Raw genomic sequence first — 19,705 nt, 5'->3', positions numbered from 1 at the left:
ATTAAGCACAGCTTACATAAAGAGGCTTTAGTCCGGCCGTCGGTGGTTCGATTCCCGGCCTGGTGACATGTCTTCCCTCTCTCTCATTACCCTACTTTCCTGTAAAATAAAGACAACTAGAGTAAAACAAGCAACCAACGGTTGTAAACATTTAGATTAGATGACATCAGTCAATCGGCGCAACAAGCCGCAGCTCCTCCAGGTGAGTCTCTGGTGGCGCAGCAGCACCTTGAATGAAATAAATCGTCATCTTCCTACCAGTTCCTGTCTTCTTCCTCATCATTTCCGCCAGTAGTAACATCCGATTGTTGATCACATGACTTGTGTGATGTGAATAAAGAGTTTCCATTACGGTTTTGTGAAATACATGTTTCAATACTGCCAAAAATACACTTTATTTCAGGGTGAAGGAGCGTCGCTCCTACCGACCTACGTCTTCGCATCCACCTGAATAATGTGTAGTTGCGCCACTGCTTCCCACCCATATGCTGTTTTTAAATATCATGAAGCAACATAAGATTCTGAATTCTATTAGTTGTACTGGATTTTATTTAGGAGTATCGGAGAAAAGAGACTTAATTTAAAATCCTGATACGCCCTGGACAAATCGCCAGTCTACTGCAGAGTCACATACCTTTATTTTCAAATAAAATTGAAAACCATCTACAGATATTATTAAAAATTAATACCAGACCATTACCAGACAATTATTTTTCAATTATAGGAGTTTGTTTCAGACAGAAAATAAAACACACAGATATGAAGATAATAAAAAAAAAAATTAAATGAGGATCTGTTTTGAAAATACAAATATTTTTTTCTGTTTTATTTCTATTTTATTAAAGGAGTTTGAATTGTTATGGACTTAAACTAATCATTTTTCATCACAATTAAGCACTACTTTGTGTTCATCTAAAATAAATAAAAAAAACTCTAATAATATCCAGAAAAGGTTTCGGGCTGTCACGTGACAGAACTCTGACTTTAATTGTAAAAAATGTTCTTGATTATTTTGTAATATACTAACCAATATTAAGTGGACAGGTGGAGTGTTGATATTATTATTTTTATGATTATTATCATACAAAACCGTTCTTCTGGTAATTTCTGCAGTTTATGCAGACATCACACGGCACAAAGCTCACATATCAGCCGACATCACAAACCTTCTCATCCTGTGAAATATGCGTCCGTCTCTGAACTAGCGCAGGAACATGAGAGATTAGGGAGGAAAAGTGCATTAATATACCCTGGTTGTAAATATATACAAGGAGGGAGAAAGGCTGAGAGGAAAGGGTGGGGGGGGGGAGGGGTGCAGGTTTTTAAGTTGCTGTCACCCGCCTGTCACCGTGTCTGTCAGAACAAATCCATCAAGCCTCTGACATGTCAGGCTTCCTATTTGCATGAAGTACAGCAGCAGCCGTCCTTATTATGCATTCTGTCTCACACTAACTTACCTCTCCCTTGCAGATCAACTAACTAGCATATTTTAAAGAATGGCATACGCTGGAGATGATGGAGAGCTGTTTCTGCCTCCTTTAGTGTGTGTGTGGAGGAGGGGGGGTGCCATGTGCTGCCGTCCTCTAGTGGACTAACTATGGAGGATTTTTCTTTACTGTCTCTAGGTTCACTCTCAGGAACAGCAGTGGGGCACAAAAGGACACAATCGTGTGTGTGTGTGTGTGTGTGTGTGTGTGTGTGTGTGTGTGTGTGTGTGTGTGTGTGTGTGTGTGTGTGTGTGTGTGTGTGTGTGTGTGTGTGTGTGTGTGTGTGTGTGTGTGTGTGTGTGTTGCCTTGTATTTGATGCAGAATGAGGACAAATGTTGTTGGGTCAGGGATTAGATTTAGAACTCAGTGTGAACTGAGTTCAGGTCAGGTTTAGGGTAAAGGTCTGTGTTAGGCTATAGAAATGAATGAAAAATTAATAGAAGTCAATGCAAAGTCCATGTGAAGGCAGTAACAGACCTACTATGTGTGTGTGCGTGTGTGTGTACAGTATGGCGGTGCAGATGCAGATGTAGTCATTCCCCCAGTGAGGAGGCCTCCACTGGGACAGGCACAGCTGTGGCGCAGTATCGGGTTGCTAACGAGGCTTAAAACACAGGCGATGGACTGGAAACACACACCAAACATCAGCATACACACACACACACACACACACGCACACACACGCACACACACACACACACACACACACACACACACACACACACACACACACGCACGCACACGCACACACGAACATGCAAAAAGAAGTGAGAATACACCAAATAAAATTTTGGTATGAGTCAATATAGCCAGCTGTATCAATTCACATTGGTATAGTTGCCTGTTTTTCTTAAAGTCTTTGTAATGCCACTTTGGTGATTTGCATGATTATATATTTTTTGTTTTAAATGTATTTTCTATCACTTTTACTGACATATGAGGAGGACCAGCTGTTATGACCAAAAGCAGCAGAACTGTGACTGAAATAACTCGAATCTGACAAAACTAATAGTAAATACATAAATGAAAAGGAAGTATTTATTTTGATTTCTTAGTCAGCATAATCATTTTAAAAAGAAACGGATCAAACAGACCTTGTACCTGTAGACTTGACTTAATATTTTGTTGCTCAACCGTTTAAGACAAACACTGCAATAAAAATAATAATAATAATTCTGTAACTGTCAATGATATTTCTGCTCCTGTCCACAGGTATTTTTGGCCCAAACCTCATGTGTAAGTTGCTCCATTTGCCTCCAGATTCTTCTCTTCATTCCTGTCACTCTGTTCATTTCAGTCCATGTTTCCTTGCTTGTAAGTTTATATATTTTTATCGAATATTCAAACTTTCCTTTCTCCAACTCCGCCTACATTTTGGGCTCAACCGCTACACTTACACGACATTTCCAATATAATTTTGGATCTTTTTTTTTGAACATGCTTAGTTCAAATTTTGGATTAAATTTTATTTGTTTAGTTTTGCTTTTGGAAGGACATTAACTCCTTGGGTTTTATATATCAGAATATACTAAAATGATCTTATTTGTTCACCGGTGAACAGAAATACACAACGGATTTCACTCTGTCATATTTTACTTAGTAATAGCAAAGCCAACAGTGTCTCCCACTGTGATTTAAAAAATTAGTAGCAAGATTATTTCGATTACAGGTATTATGTATGTTCATTTTATTGAGATGTGCAGATATTTCATCGTGTCTTTTCATATATAGTATATGTTCTGTACCATAATTGTGTCACTCCAGTTCAGCTTTTCAACCAGTCTGAGCTCAGTCTGGAATTTTCCAAACCAGTTTTTCTTTTCTCTTGTAAAGTTCTTGTTGTAGATTTGTTGCTGTGTTTGGGATCGTGGGGTTGTTGACAGACGGCCTCACTTTTGACTGCTGTTTACTTTGGTAATCAGAGGTAACGTGATCAGCTAAACGGCGGTAGGTTTCTCAGATCCTGTGACTGCACAGCAACTCCAAGTAATCATCATGCTTCACTGTTAATTATGGACATTGTTTCAGAATTTGTGGATTCTGGTAAAACATTGTTCAACTGCTGTCTTGTTTTCAGAGAGAAGCGTCTTGGTTTCACCATCCTTTGAAAGAAAGACATTTTTCTATTTGTACAGTCAAATTTTTTCATTTCTGGTTGTGAGATGCAGAGGCATTTTTTTTCTGATAATTTCACTGGTTTCAAAGTGAATTTTACTCCCCAGAATATCCTATTTGTGAATGTTGTTTTTCAATATAAAATGATAAACTCAAAGTTATTTAGAAACATTAGGGCCTCCTAGATTGACGGGGCAGTGAGAACACACGGTGCCCAAACTCCTGATTTATAGAAGAGGGCAAACTGGTAGAGGGATCAGCGAAAGATGGGCACAGAGAGCTGATGGAGAAAAAAATTAGCAAAAGTTTTCTTATTGTGGATGCAATAATATTATAGATAGATAAATAAATAAGTAAATAAATAAATAATGACAGCAGGTGGGTAAAGACACTCAGGTGTTTCCATAGTTACTAAAGGACTTGCAAAGCACCAGACCGGAGCGTCCACTGAACGGCAGATGGTTGCGTTTCTTTCTGATGAACCAAATATTCACCATCTACACTATAAGGAATAAGTCACTGCTGTGAATTGTGTTGATTTAATATGCAAAGACAAATTTGTAGACTTTAAATAGAAGAAACACAACATCGAGTTTAGTTTAACCCTCCTGTTGTCCTCATTTTCTGTGTGTAGGGAAAACACATACAAATCTCGGTCATTTTGACCCGAGGACAACGGAAGTTCAGATATAAGACAACAATAAGCTGCTAGAAGCCCTTTCTTTCCTTTATTAAAGATGGGTGGGTTGAATTCTAATTTAACTCACCATTGTAAGAATCTATCCAAATACAGTTAGAATTTTTAAAAACTCTGTTCTTTTTCAAATTCAAGGTCTTCCAAATCAGAGAACAAAAAAAAGCAAAGTCCTGAAATGATTTCAATATTGCATTAAATGTACAGAAAAACACACTGTCGTTTTTAAAAATAACTCTTATCAAAATATAAGTGAAACCCAAATGGAAAAGCAGAGTGTAAACAATATGTCCATCCATGCTTGTTACAGAATCTGATGATACTGTAGTACTGAAACATTTCATAGTTATTTTATTTAGTGCAACTCAGTCCACTTCAGTTATATATTTACAGAACGTGATACCTTGAACCTGAGTAGATTCGGTAAAGTTCAGGTTAAGTTGACTTGTTTTTATTCCCTAAAACACAGATTTTGTTCAGCTGGCTGTTAGCTATTTCTAGACTTTTCTGCGAACTCACTGAGACATGACTTCATCTCCGGGTAAGGAAACCGTTACTAACGACAACGTTACCTAACCTCACTTGAAGGAATCCAAACTGACCGTGAACGGTGTCTGGGTGAATAACTGAGACATGAGAGGAATCTGTATTTATTTTTGTTTTATTTGACGGTCACCAGATGAGCAGATACACAATTTTAGAAAAAGAAAAAAAACATATTTGCAAAAACAAACAAAAAAAATAGAATACAATTTTGTAAATATAGATTATGTACAGGATGAAATGCAGTCAAACTGAAATGCATTCTGTGTCTGTCAACAAGAAGACAAAGCAGTGAGGGGTCTTTCCTTAGACCCAGCTTCACAAACAATAAATAGAAACTGTATATATAATGTATGCTGCACTCAGCCAAGCATGGAAAACACCAGGGCAGGAAACTTCTCAACAATTTCCCCCTTAATCAGTTCTTGTACGTTACTTCTACACACACTCACACACGCACACACACTCACACCCATGAGAAGCTTGACACACAGGTGCACACAGGCAGGAGTACAAATACAGCTGGGTTACAACAATGGGCCATTTTAACACACACAAAAAGAAGTAGTAGAAGAGAAGAAAAGAAAAGAAAAGAAAAGAAAAGAAAAGAAAAGAAAAGAAAAGAAAAGAAAAGAAAAGAAAAGAAAAGAAAAGAAAAGAAAAGAAAAGAAAAGAAAAGAAAAGAAAAGAAAAGAAAAGAAAAGTGTATGGAAATACCAGTCATTGTCCTTGATCAGAAGGGAGAAGTAGCTGCCTAGTCGAAGCTCAATGGAGCCGGCTGAGCAGCACTTGACATTTGGCCTGATTGTAATAGGCAGTTTTGTAGATAGAAAACCTCTTAAAGCTAAACAGATCTGGTCTAACGCTGTTCACTTTTTCCTCCCTGTTTTGTGTCTCACTGTCTATCTACCGTTCCCTTCTCCCATGGTGTTGTTCTCTCTGTCCTCAGAAGGTCGGAAACCCAAAAGCCCCCACACCACCTCGGTCCCTTCTCAAGCTGCAAACAACGTAAATGAAATGCTGAAGAGCGCTCCAATCCACACTACATCGGACAGACAACTGCACAATCATTGAACGAGCACGAGAAAAGACAACATCAACATAAAGACGTGGCCTGGATGGGGTGGGGACGATCATACGGAAGATGGCTGAAAGACATGAAGGACACTGGAGACAGACACTTTACCTCGTGGCCCGGCACCACTTCTTTAAAAAAACCACCTTCCTTGTGCTTGGCAGGGGGAAGAATTATGACTTTGTGCCAATGAGCGACTACATGCACTTGCATAAATCATCCATCTTGTTTGGCGGTTAATTACTCTTGTTTACCCTCTGAGTAACCTCGGGATGGGGTGGTGTGATACGAGGGAGTCTGGATACAGAAGATAGCACAAAATAGTAATCGGCTGATGCTGCTCATCAGCGAGGAATTCTCTGGAGTAGAAACACATAGAGGGCTTTAACCTGGCTGTTACTGACTGAGACGAGGGCAGCTTCACCAGCATCCCGGTTGACTCATGGCCGCTTGTTAAGCTGTTCTGGAGTGGGCCAGTGAATGTACCAAGCTGAGGAAACCCAGCTCTGACCAATCATGTAGCTCCTCAGGATGTACAGCAGGCTCTGATCATTGCTTATTTCATTGTACAAAAGCTACATAAATCTGCAAAATGGAGAGAAAGAGGCACAGAGGGAATATTTGCATTTCTCTTATCATATCATCTCCTCTCCATAACCCCCCCTTCCACCTCCTCTAACGCCACCCCCCTTTTCCAATCCCTACCCCCATTTAGTGTTGAGTGACTTTTATCATCGCTTTCACCAAAACACATTAAGCCCGTGTGTCCGGAGCTGAAGAGGGAGGGGAGGAGGTTGAAAAAACAGAGGAGCACATTAGATTAGCAATCATGATGCATCAATCTGGCATTACTTTGGAGATTAAAGAAAGGACGTTGCATTTCAATGGAGTGGCGCTGATGGCTGTGTGATGGATGATTGTCCTCCACTCCGGAACAGAGCAGGAACCACCACTGTTCACCAGGGAGAGGACCAATCCCCCTCTCTCTGCTTCACCTCCCTTCCCTTATGCCTCAGTCTTTCAAAAAATATCAGCCTTATTCTTAAACCTGGCAGCCACAACACTCCACCCCCTGCCCTTTACCTTCCAATCTATGAGCACCTCGGCACTGAGGAAATGTATGCAGCTGTTTGATCATGTTCTTATGTCAGGAACAACAAATTCTTTGTAGGTGGAGATAATACTAAGTGGATTGCATACATTAAAAGTGAACATACAACATGACTTTGTCTGGTATTTGAGTTACTGCATCTGTATGAAAAGATGGCTGTAAAGTGCTTGAGAGCCAAGGACAAAGAGGATGATTAAAGAGAGAGAGAGAAAAAAAACTGCAGGGCATAAACTGGGAGAGGGGCAGATTTTACCACTGGGCTCATTGGAAGCAAGTTCAACATGGAGACAGAAAGCTTCATAAACACGGAGAAGGAGGGAGAAAAAAATACCGTATGAGAGTCCCCAGGAAATAAAATGACAATATGCCTGGAAAAAAAACAAAAAAAACTGAATCATAGCTAATCAGTCCAAGGATACAGTCGACCCAGAGCCCTGCCCAGTGGGTGACTTTTATGGTCTATTCAAACCCCTCAGATCCAAGTTCACCCAGGCACCCAACTCTGGTGACTATGAGCTGGTGGAGGACAAGAAAAAGCCCCTAAAGTCATGCCCATCCCCATGCCCACCCCATGGGAAAGAGAACCATCAAAGTTGAAGTCCACATTATCTGTGTCCATGAAATCACTAAGCAGGATCGGGTCCACATCACAGTCTAGACTGTTGGGGGCATTTTCCATTTCCAATTGGGCAGCCATTCTGTTGTGTGAGCTGTGCACTTGTCCCTGATATGCTGAATTCCCTGGTTGGTGATTGTGGTTGTTGTGATAATAGGCTTGCCAAGATTCAGCCATGGCCTGATGGTGAGCTCTGGGGTAGGACTGGTGTCGGGGATGAGGGGCAGAAGCAAGACGACAGGGGTCCTGAGGAACATCCAGGATGCCTGCAGGGTTTGAGGGCAGAGAAGGAGATGTTGGGAGGTGGGGGCGTGGCCCATAGTGGTTAGAGTTCTTAAGACTGTAGGGCTGCAGGATGTCAGTGATCACCCGAGGAGACAGAGCCTGATGGTGAGGCCCACTATGCATAGGGTTATGAGGGTTTGGGGATGTGTGGTTGTGCAGGTGACTTTGACTAGAATGAGGGTTGGGGTCGTGGTTGGAATTCACTTTGCTTCTGTGACTGTGCTCATGACTCTGACCATACTCATGGGCAATATGGGGCTTGTGACTGTGGCTGTAGTCAAGGCTGGCTTGGTGTTTATGACCCTGATTGTGGTTTTGATGGTGAGCTGTGTTCTGGTCATGGACTGAGCCGTGGCCGTTACGTAGACTGGGATTGAGAGCATGCTCTTGGCTGTTGCTATGGTTTTGATTGTGACTGGGATTCTGATTGTGGTTGTGCTGGCTGTGAACACTAGTCCCCTGTGTCAACAGTGCATGCGTTTCACGTCCCTGACCCAGCACAATGTCTTTGTTGCAGTAAGGACCTCCCGTAAGAAGACTTTGCAAAGCATTGTTCTCTGAATAGCCCCTTATTGGGTGCTGAAAGTTAACTGGCTTGTTCTCCTGAATGGTCTCCATTGGAGTGTGGTGCCGCAACATACACATGGAAGACTGCCCATAAATTGGTCCACAATAGGATCCTTCCGGTTTTGGCACAGGCACAAAAGGATAACCATTGCACTTGATTTGCTGTTGCTGGGAGTAGCTCCTCTCATCTAGACTAATAGCTCCAGTCAGGTCAGTCAGCTGAGGCAGTTCCACGTTGGGGCAGTGGCTCCCAGTGCCCAATGCCGGTGAGCGGGTGCTTGTTGGACTAGGGTATATCCGAGGGGAAGCTGAACAAGATAGACCACCCTCCTCAGGTTCATCAGCTTCCGCTTCTGCAAGGATTGGGGAGAGGCAGCCACTCAGCGTGGAGGCAGAAGATGAGGTGCGGGAATGCAGGTCTGTCCAAGTGTCATACTCTTCACCGCTGATCATGACGCCTCCTTTCCCCGCTGGACTGCCATGCTCTGGGGAGCTCTGCATGGTTGGACCAGCTCCCTGAACTTGTCCCCGTCCCAGGCCTATGGTCCCTGCTCTTTTTCGACTCGTGCGTCCTTTTGTCTTCAAGTAGCGTGTCCCGTTCTCTATAGATGACGCGCGTCGTCTGGGTCCCTTACCCATCTTCCCTCCTTCTGGGTTTAGCATCCACCATGAGCTCTTTCCCGTCCCTTCATTTTGCACTCGGATGAAACGACTGTGCAGTGACAGGTTGTGTCTGATTGAATTCTGCAATGAGAGAAAAAAATAGAAAGATAGTGAGACCAAGGAAATAAGGAACAGAAGGTGAGATAAATAGGATTTCCTAAGGAAACATTTATAGCTAAATAATCAGTTCTTGAGAGCACAAAGTCATTTCAATTATGGCTAAGCTATCACGCCTTCGTGGCAAGTGAGACAAAAGATGGATACAGAAAAACCAGGAGATAGTGGGGAGAGCAGAGAGGGCAGCGAGTGTGAAGGACCAATCGATACCTCCCTTGACCAACCTCTCCTCTCTACACACGCTCACTGAGTCATAATATGGACATGGGTGCAGCCTCCACATCAAACTATCACCAAGGTTACAGAAATGAATCACATGAGGCAACCCAATCACAGACAGCCCATATCGATTGCGAGGCTTCCAAATATGAAAGCCTCAGATCCAGCCAAAGCTGAGGAGGGAGGGATGAAGAGAGGGGGTGTGATTTGGCACGAGAGGTTGCGGACGAGCACCAGAATGAAAGGAAGAAACAGAAACACACAGGGTTAGAAGAAGAAAGATAGGAAGCAAACAGGGTAAGTGACATGCTCATTTAACCTCCTTTTTAAAATCTTGGCACAATTACCACGACCTTAAGCAACTACAGCAGACGGCATTTTGATGATGAAGGCTCTCTGTGAGGCGGGATGGAGATGGTGGCTGTGGGTGAGCGTGGAGCGTGTTGGGAGGCTGAAGAATAGGCCTCTTTAAAACCATGTTTAAGAGTCTGAATGATGGCTGTAAAGCTAATCCCTGGCTCTGCAGTGGCATTTGAAGGCAATGCCAACCTGGAGCGAGTTGATGAGATCTAAGCTCGCCTAAAGGAGAGCTTACTAGGCTTACAGATCATCTGTGTTGGCCAAGTTAGTTTAAATGCTGCTTGTTCATCCAGATTTTTCCCTCTTGTGTCATTATTCACACTCTCTCCAGTTTCCTCCCCTACTCCCCCATTGCCTTTCCTCTCTTTGCTTTCCCAACTCTTTTTGCTTTTCCTTTCTCCTTTGGGATGCTTTGGCAAGACCAAACTTTTTAAGCCCAGCCTGAGTGTGCAATCACACCTTTTTCTTTTTCCTCTCTGGAGATATCTATCTATTCTGCCTTGTTTATTACCTGCACATAACTCACAATCTCTGTCTGCAGATATCTTGAGCTATTCTCTATCTTCATTCACTCTCTGCCTCCTGTCCAATTTTCCTGCTCTCAGGCCCATTCATCTCCCTCTCGGTGTCCCAGCCTCTTTTGATCACAACATTGCTCATTCTCTCCCTCTCTTACCAGATCCGCGCTCTCAGAAACCTCCCTGCAGCCTTGAAGACAGAGCAAATATGAAAAACAAACAGCAGGAGATGCAAATCTGTGTTCAACGGGAGAAAGACCTTCTAACGGTCGCGAGATCCTTGTTAGAATGTTAGAAAAGCCAAACTGTTTGAAACACCAGGGGATTTGAATAAAAATCCAGTGGACTCTGCTCGTCGATGGGACACTTCAACAGGAAAGTAATTCAAAGTCTGACCAAGCAATGAAGAGAGAAAGCTTGGCCAACCTGGTGAAATGTTAGAGCAGTTAGTTAGAAGAAGGCTAAGTGGCTTCCTACTGGGACAGTTCAAAGCACTGCCAACAAGAAAACCATCAAACCACACGGCTGCAATGTGGACAGGCAGCTTAAAGAGAGAATTTTACGTTGTTTTCGTTGAATCTTATAGAAAGCACAGCATAGAGAACAGCAGGTAATTGGTTTGTCGGCGAATGTTTACAGAAAGAATCTAGCTCTAAGTGGGTTTCATATCACCGCTGTCCTGCCTACTACAATTTTCATTCATGTAGAAAAGCAGCCATCCCCGTAGTGTGACTTCTAACAGGTAATTTCATCCCATCCTCCACTCAAATCACACGGCTCTGACTAGACTCTCTTCACAGACGTGGAAATTGGATTTTGAGATTCGCATTTATGTTACCCCTTCTAAACCCCCTCACACCCACAAACACACACACACGCACACACACAGACACACACACACACACACACAAACTCTTTCAAATATTGTGTGCACAAAACTGCACATGCTCCGTTCCAAAACACACTCAGACTCCATCACGGCTGAACTGAACAGTGTCGGAGTGCGGAAGAGGCCGCCGGTGAAGGCGACCTGCATCAGGTGATCTGAGAGCGGAGCCCTGACAGGCGACGGCTCTGGCTGTGGGTGTAGTCATGGCAACAGAGTAAACCAAAGCAGGGAGTAGAGTGAGGAAGAGGGGAGGTGATGATGGGAAGGGAATAAACAGGGGGAGGAGGAGGCAACTGATGCTGTTTGATGCTGCAGGCAACTCCAAACAGCCTTTTATCTGAGTCTGTCAGATTCCTGCTTCCAATCCACCAGGGAGGCTCAATCACCAGCAGTCCCAACGCCTCACTACCTGTACCAAGCTGTGATTAGCTGCTGTGTGTGTGTGTGTGTGTGTGTGTGTGTGTGTGTGTGTGTGTGTGTGTGTGTGTGTGTGTGTGTGTGTGTGTGTGTGTGTGTGTGGAAGGGGGTGGGGGGTGCGTGCGTGCGTGCATGGATGCGTGCGTGTGGATGTGTGTGTGTATGTGTGTGTGTGTGTGTGTGTGTGTGTGGAAGGAGAAACTACTACAGGAGTCTGCTCCTCTGTCTCCTCTTCTTATATTGAACAGCACTCTGTACACATGGCAGCTTATTCTCTTCATATTTAAAGTGAGGTTTTTGAATCATTCAGATTAATCATAAAGCTCTGGTTCTCTTGTGATTGTCAGAACCAGAGAGCAACAAAGAGTCAATAATTCAGTAAACTGGATAAATTTACAAAACATCCATATTCATGTAGGGAAACTGATCGAGATGAATCAGTTTAACACGTCAAATGAAACAAATCATAAGGATGAAGGTGAATATGGAGCATGTCAAACTAAGTTAAACCTTTCAGAATGGAGTTGATAAAAACAGATCGAGGTTTTATTTATGCTATGTATGCCTCTTGAGTAACTAATAAAGTTTCATGTTTGTAACAAAGTTTCCAGATTAGACTTTATTAAATACTCTAAATGTTAATTATCGGATTTGTGCCACAGCTTGTCTAGTCATGTTTGTTTTTGTTAGATATGAAAAGTTGTTGCCAGTTTTTTAAATCTCTTTTTCCTCTCTTTTAATCCAGTTTTAAATTGAGATTATTAAATGGAAAGTGCTTAATAACTCAACTTTAGTGCTAACCATGACGCAACGCAGGATGAATCAATCAGACAACAAAATTGGAGTGGTGTCAGATTTTAGTGGTTGGAGGATTTTTCTTGTTACCATTTGACTCATGGGTTGTTTACCCAGAATGCCCTGTGGCATAGTCCACTTCCTGCTGTTGGAGTGGTCTTTGGGTCGCTTGGCATTCATGCATGACTTCAAACTGCAGTCATGTAATGAATGTATGAATTCAATTACGAATTCCCACCTTCCCAAACGAGCCGGACCTTCTAGGCCACAGGTGTCAAACTCCAGTCCTGGAGGGCCACTGTCCTGCAACTTTTAGATGTGCCTCTGCTTCATCACACCTGTTCCATTCAGGTGTGATGAAGCAGAGACACATCTAAAAGTTGCAGGACAGTGGCCCTCCTGCTAATTAGGTCATTAGAATGACTCTGGAGAACGTACTGTATCTACACAATAAGGAGGGGTAACACTTTATTTGAAGGGGTGTGAATAAGGGTAATCATTACTGTTTAAACTTTAGCTTTAATAACAAAGTTACCTAATTTTTAAAGTGCAATCAGTAATACTTTTATAACAAATTTATATCAGTAATGATTTCTTGGTTAATGTCAAGTTGTCATAACAAAGATATTTTGAATAATGTCAACTTTGTATAAAAGTGTCACGATTTACCGAATAACGCTTTCTGGTAACAGTCATAAATATTCATGAAGGCTTATTCATGTTCCTGACAGGTGTTATATCATGTTTATGAAAGTGTCATGAAAGTCTTATTCACACCCCTTCAAATAAATTTTTACCTAAGGAGGTAATTAAGCCATTTGATTCCAGTGTTTTTTTACCTGTGGCACATCTAAAACCTGCAGGACAACGGTCCTTGTGGACTGGAGTTTGACTCCCCTCTTCTAGGCAAATCAAACAAAGTTTGATTAAAGTGGACTGAATGGGGCTGGTGGCTGTGCACCCATTATCTGCCACCAAGAGGTTAGATACCGCATCTAATCTGTCATGTTATATTAGAAGTTAATTCCCCAAACATAAGAACTAAGATAAATGAAAGCAGAGTGTGACACAAAGACTTTACAAAATGATACAAATGAAATAACATGAAATTACAGCACTGTCATAATTTTCTATTTCCACAACTCATGAATATATGTGACTACAGCAAAAAGCTCTCTGATATGCTATTGTGTGAAAGTACATGAATCTGGAATGGTTTGTTATGAGTACGAGTTATTGTCAGAAAATGGAGGCCATCCTGGTAACCGACCAGGAACCTGGACAGATCTAACTGTTCGATCATTATGAACCCACTGTTCATTAAAATAAAACTATATCATCAATCCTTCATCTGATATTCATCAGATAAAAGTTACATTTTCTGTCCTCGTCCATCAAAGCCACTTGGGTTCTTCGTGTTCAGGATCACATGATGCATCAGCTCAGTGGATGTTGTTGTGTTGAGGAAGTTCACTGGCCACTTTTATAATAATGAGGTGACTGATTGTCACCTGTTTCTATGGAGATCCACTGGATGCTCATCCATCCATCCATTTTCTAACACCCTTGTCCCTCAGTGGGGTTGGGAGGGTTGCTGGTGCCTATCTTCAGCTAGCGTTCCGGGCGAGAGGCGGGATCATCCTGGACAGGTCGCCAGTCTGTCGCAGACTGGATGCTCACAGCTTCCCAATTCACACATACTGTACCATCAAGCAGTTGTACAAACATGTTCATCTGATGTAGCGTCTTTACAGCTTATGTGGGTGTGGCTTTATATTATGGTGCATGACACTCCAATCAATCAATCAATCAATCAATCAATCAATCAATCAATCAATCAATCAATCAATCAATCAATCAATTAGATGTCGTCAAGGAAGTATTAAGCATATCAGTTGGTTTATGAGATTAGATGAATCATTGTTTGTGTGCTTCCAGCCACAGGGGAACCAAACTTAAATTTCTTTCTCTTTGATCACCTGCTGGTCTGTGGAAACGCTTGAAATGATATGTACTTGTTTTCTGTTATATTTGATGTGGGAATTATAATATTTTTTTTTTTTTTAAACTGGTTGAGAATTAACAAATCTGTCTTTAACTGATGACACTTGGCCATATACAGTTGAGGTCCTGCAGGTCTTGGATGTGTTCCCACTGATTCAGATGATTGCGTTTCCTCCATAGCATGAGTCCAGATTCTCGGAATCCTGGAAATGGCCCATTCCTTTCAGACAGGTGAACAGTAGCAGGGAGTCATCTGAAACATGCAGGACATCGGCCCCAGAGGACAAGTGACTAACTGGACTCCTCTAATGACAGCTGATTTTTTATTTTTTTATGTTTTTAAGTCTAAAGAAACAATTTCTATCTTACAAATTTACATGTAGAATAAAAATAAATAAAAGACCACAAAAAAGCTGAGTGTACTGTATAATTAGTGTCTTAGCTTTCCTATGCAAAAAACACTGCAGACGATCTGTCACATGTTCACTTGTGCTCCGTAATAAAGCAGCGTACGTTCAGGTGGTTGAGCTGGACTCAGACTCTGAGTTGACATTCTGTTGCCCACATCATGTATCTGGGACCTTGACTGGATGCCACCTCTCCAGCGGTCAGACTCCTTCAGCAGGCAGCTGAATGCCCACATCCTCCATCTCAGACAAGCAATCACAGGCAAATTTTCTAGATTATTATTATTTTCAGCCCCTTGTCCCTTTTTATTCTGGGTAACCCAGCTAACGCTAATTGTATCTATCGCAAATTATCTAGCTTGTGTCGCATAGCAACAAGGATGATGTAAGCAATACAGCCCTTTTCCTCTTGCAAGTAATTCTTTCAATGGAGGTTTGTGTGTGAGTGGAGAGAGACATCAGTGGACAGAAGAGTTCTTCAACATTCCTACATGTGTTTGTGGACAGGCAACTGTTCCAGTACAGATGAGTAAGGCTGATGATGTGTTTACCACAGATAACTTTCCAAGTAGACACCGGACTCATTTTTATGAAGCACAAACATTGCAGAACACGGCCCAGAGCGGGAAGTTCATAGAGGAGCACAAGAGGTTCCTGTTACACCCACGTGTTCTCCAGGCGGGTCACCATCCTGTGGGCTCACAGCAGGAATCTGGGTTCTGTTTTCAAGCTATCCCATATAACAGCAGTCTGCAACCACAAATGGTTCTCCAGACGTTCCACAATGGTTCTTAATAACTTGGTGAAAAATGTGCAGAACCAACACATTTTTTAACGTGGTTAAAATGTAGATATAGCAAATGCAGATTTTTGGGGGGATGGAATAAATCCTGGCTTAAATGATACAAATTTTCCACAGCATGATACATGACTTTTTATAGGTATATGTTTAAATAAAATGAACATTGTTCTTTTATTCTATGAACTACTGACAACATGTCTCTAAAATTCTAAGCTATTATTTAGTGTTTATTTGCAGAAAATGAGTAATGGTCAAAATCACAAAAAAGATGCAGTCCATTCAGACCTCAAATGATGCAAATAAAACAAGTTGATATTCATTTAGAAACAACAATATTAATGTTTTAACTCACAAAGAGTTCAGAAATCAATATGTGGTTGAGTAACTGTTTCTTTTAAAAATGACCATAAATGTTCTGTTGTATATTGCAGCTTTTTTTTTAATTGATCACATTCAGTCAAGTGTATTTGTCTTGCAGCAGTGTTTGTGTTTTGTGTTTTCCAGAAGGTGCAGTGAAGCTCTTCATGTAAAACAAAGTGCTGTATAAATTGAAGTGAGTCAAAGCATTGATATCACACATGCAAACAAATACCAGCATACGTATTTCACACACACATACACACATCATCAACACCACCCCCCCACCCCCCAAACTGGCAATCATACTTAATCCCTCTCCAGCCTGAGTAATCCCCGACAATCCAAGGCTAATCCTGGTTAATGCTGGGCACTCCTCAGCTGGGTTTCACCCTGAAACCACGGCGACAGGGTGGGGATTGGTCGGATCATGGCGTCCGAGGGTGGGCGTGTTCGCTGATGGACGTAATTGGTCGGGCAGTTATCGGGAGTCAAGAAAAACAAGCACAGGCTTTGACCGTCTTCAAGCTTCAGCCGGATTGACCCCAAGCTATTTGTCACACACCCTGCTCTCTCTGTTGTCACGGCGCTGGTGACAAAACATGTTTTTCACCCAGACAGTTGTTGTCCCGTTCACACTAACACAAGATTGTGTTGAGATCTCGAAGGAGCAGAGACGGGAGGGCACTGCAGAACATTCCTACTGATTTACAAATGAATATAAAAATTCTAATAAACTAGACAAAACGTGAAGAGGTTCAAGTTTCAGCCTGTCTTTCTCCTGAGAAGTCATTAGCCCTTATTCAATCAGCTGCGCCTTCTGAAGCTCCTGGTTCAATTCCTCTTAGTGGCTATTGATCCTGATTTCAAATGCAGAACTGAAGGCACCTTGATCCAGCTGCTGCTTAATCTGTCTCTTCGGAGACGGAGACTGCTTCACCAGACAGGCTGCGGTACGCCACCACTTCTACAGCCCTGCTTTGAACTTCAGTAGCTGCGTTTCCATTACAAATGTGCTCAAAAGTCATTACCAATGTTCTGCTAATTTTGAAGAAACTATTTTGCAGCCACTGTGTTTCCATTAAATTAGAGACACAATTAAAATCACACGAGAATGACTTTGTTCAGATGAAAAACGTGCCTACTACTTCCTGTCTTCTTCTTCGTGGTTTGCACAAGTGGCAACATTCGGGTTGTTGATCATGTGAGTCATGTGTCACATGTGATGCATAAAAACTGTTTCCATAGAAGTTTTGCAAAACATTTTCAATAAGGTCATAAACCCAGGTGCACCTCATCCTAGCGTTAAATGTTTTTATTGAAGTTTATTGAGTGATTTAGGCCTTGTGCGTTTCCTGGCCTTTTTCTGCGAATCACTGACACTTACAGTGGATTATTAGTTGTTTATTATTTTTGTTTTTAATAATAAAGTCATGATTTTATGAGAACTCCACACCAAACTTTAAATGAGGAAAACAGAGCGTCTTGTGAAATTATAGTTGGTATTGGTTTTACAAATAAAGAAGAAATGTTCATCTTTTAACACATCAACATAAAGTTATTCAGCTGCAGGACTTTAAAGCGATTGTTTAAGCAAATGTCCATCAGGAAACAAGAACTACAGACTTACTGAGCAGGTCACGTCTGATGTTAACAACTGTCAAAGCTTTTTTTTTTCTCATTAAATCAACTTTATTTTCATAATTCTATGACTGTTTTCTGGCAAACATTGTAACATTTTTCTGCCAATAGTCTAAAAGTCTAAAAAGAAGACAATAAAACACAAAGTAGAATTTAAAACTAATAGTACAAAGTAAGCTTATCTTTAATTTTGATTTAGAAACATCCGCAGAACATGCCTGATGTTGGTTGTTCCACATCATCTATTCATCTATTGTGCTTTCTACTTCATATTTTAAGGATTTTCTTTCTACTTCTTAACTCATCCCACAACAAGTTCAAACTTTTTTTGTTTTGAACTTCCACGTAGCTTCTGATTAGATGTGGCTCAGCACAATCCGACTGCGTGTTGTCAGGATCGTTCTGCTCTGCCTTGTTGAGAAGTAGCGGGACGAGGCGAAGCCCTTTTCTTCCTCTTGCTCAACCATTATTTATTAATCCATTTCACACAGCCAGGAGTCATTATGCACGGTCCTGTCAATGGGTATCTCTCTATGCCGCGCATTTATTTGATAATAAGCAGGAGTGGGGAAGAAGATAAAAGCGCTGACTGCGTTCATTGTGGAGCGCTTTCTGCAGGCGGGGAGACTTAAATGAGAGCATCCAGCCTCTGTGTGGGAATGGCTCTCGTCTGCAAAGCCTGTCTGGAGGCAATCGATGGAAATTAGTCAACGTTAAAGATTCACTTCCTGTGACTGATGTCACGGCTAGTGCTTGTCTCTTTGAAGAGAAAGGAAGAAGTGGGAGGCTGAGGGATTAATGGGGTTGAGGAAGGTGAGAGCATAGGGAGTTTGGGTGGGGGCTGTAAGCTGGGAAAAAGGATTTCATTCTTATGGTGGATTGCAGGGAAATAATAGCCTAAAACATCCAGAGGAGTACGAGTGTAGATCAGAACTTCAGAGGGACACAGTAACTTAGGTTTGTATGAGGACAGCTCATACAGTCAGTCTGAAGAAACGTGCTGCAGCTGCTGTCCACTCACACAGACATTACTCACCATTCACTGAGCAGAGCAATGACAGACCTCACAAATCAAGAAAAATCAAATATTGTACAAATTAAATTCTGAAAGTGTGGTGTGCATGTATGTTTAGACCATCCGAGTTGCAAGGTTGTAGTAGTTTTGGGTTTTTCATTGTAGTTTACTTTTATTTCTCTGTGAAGTTTTGTTTATGTAATTGGCTTAGTTTTAGTTAGTTTTTAGAATCCTGGCCGGGAGCCTTTCTGTATGTTCTGCTACCTGCATTGATTATGACTGTTTAATAATTATCAGATATTTCAGTATCCATGTTGACAAGGCTGGAGACACATGGGCAAAAAGCTGTGTGATATACTTCAACATGCTAAACAGTGGAGAACACACACTGGACCTGGTTATCAGTAATGGTGTGAATGTTTCCAGTGTCTCAGTAACTGACGTCATTAACAATGCTCAAGCTTTATTTGCAACAGCTGACAGGATCACAAACCGTAAAGTGTCTTTATATCCTCAACTGCAATCTAACGACGCCTGCAATGAATTTGCCAACTTCTTTGCAAAGAAAATGTAAAAAATTTGAGCGTTTATCTAAATCCAATATCAATGCTACACTCAAATATAACAAATGCAAAAAAATGACTAAATTTCAGCTACTTAATTATAAAAGCTTAGAAGAAATTATAAATCAATTAAGCTGAAGTTTCGGCTGTCTGGATATTATATCCACAACTTTGCTTAAAGTCCTGCCTGTCATTGCACCTGATCTGATTGAAATAATAAACTCGTCACTCTCATCAGGTTTTCTCCCAGGCTTTAAAAACAGCAGTTATCAAATCACTGATAAAAATCAACAATCTGGACAAATCACTGCTGCAGGACTACTGGCCGATCTCAAACCTCCCATTCATCAGCAAAATTATTGAAAAAGCTGTTTTAATAGTTAAGTATCTTCATAACTATAACCAACCGCTTTGACGTCTCTCAGTCTGGTTTCCATGGTAACC

The 19,705-nt window shown here is 41.6% G+C and overlaps 1 protein-coding gene across 1 annotated transcript in view; it reads right to left on the bottom strand.

Annotated features, from left to right (window-relative positions):
* Positions 1-4,942: 4,942 nt before the first annotated feature.
* Positions 4,943-19,705, bottom strand: part of foxo6b (forkhead box O6 b) — a 45,853-nt gene continuing 31,090 nt past the window's right edge. Inside the window, exon 2 of the mRNA XM_008421292.3 lies at positions 4,943-9,238. Coding sequence (XP_008419514.2) covers positions 7,511-9,238 — 1,728 coding nt within the window. The 3' untranslated portion in view covers positions 4,943-7,510. The remainder of the gene's footprint in view (positions 9,239-19,705) is intronic.

Source organism: Poecilia reticulata, chromosome 11, assembly GCF_904066995.2.
Source record: "Poecilia reticulata chromosome 11, P_reticulata-male-v2, whole genome shotgun sequence".
Taxonomy (NCBI): domain Eukaryota; kingdom Metazoa; phylum Chordata; class Actinopteri; order Cyprinodontiformes; family Poeciliidae; genus Poecilia; species Poecilia reticulata.
The sequence above is the reverse complement of the archived record's forward strand: the minus strand, read 5'-3'. Positions and strand labels throughout refer to the sequence as shown.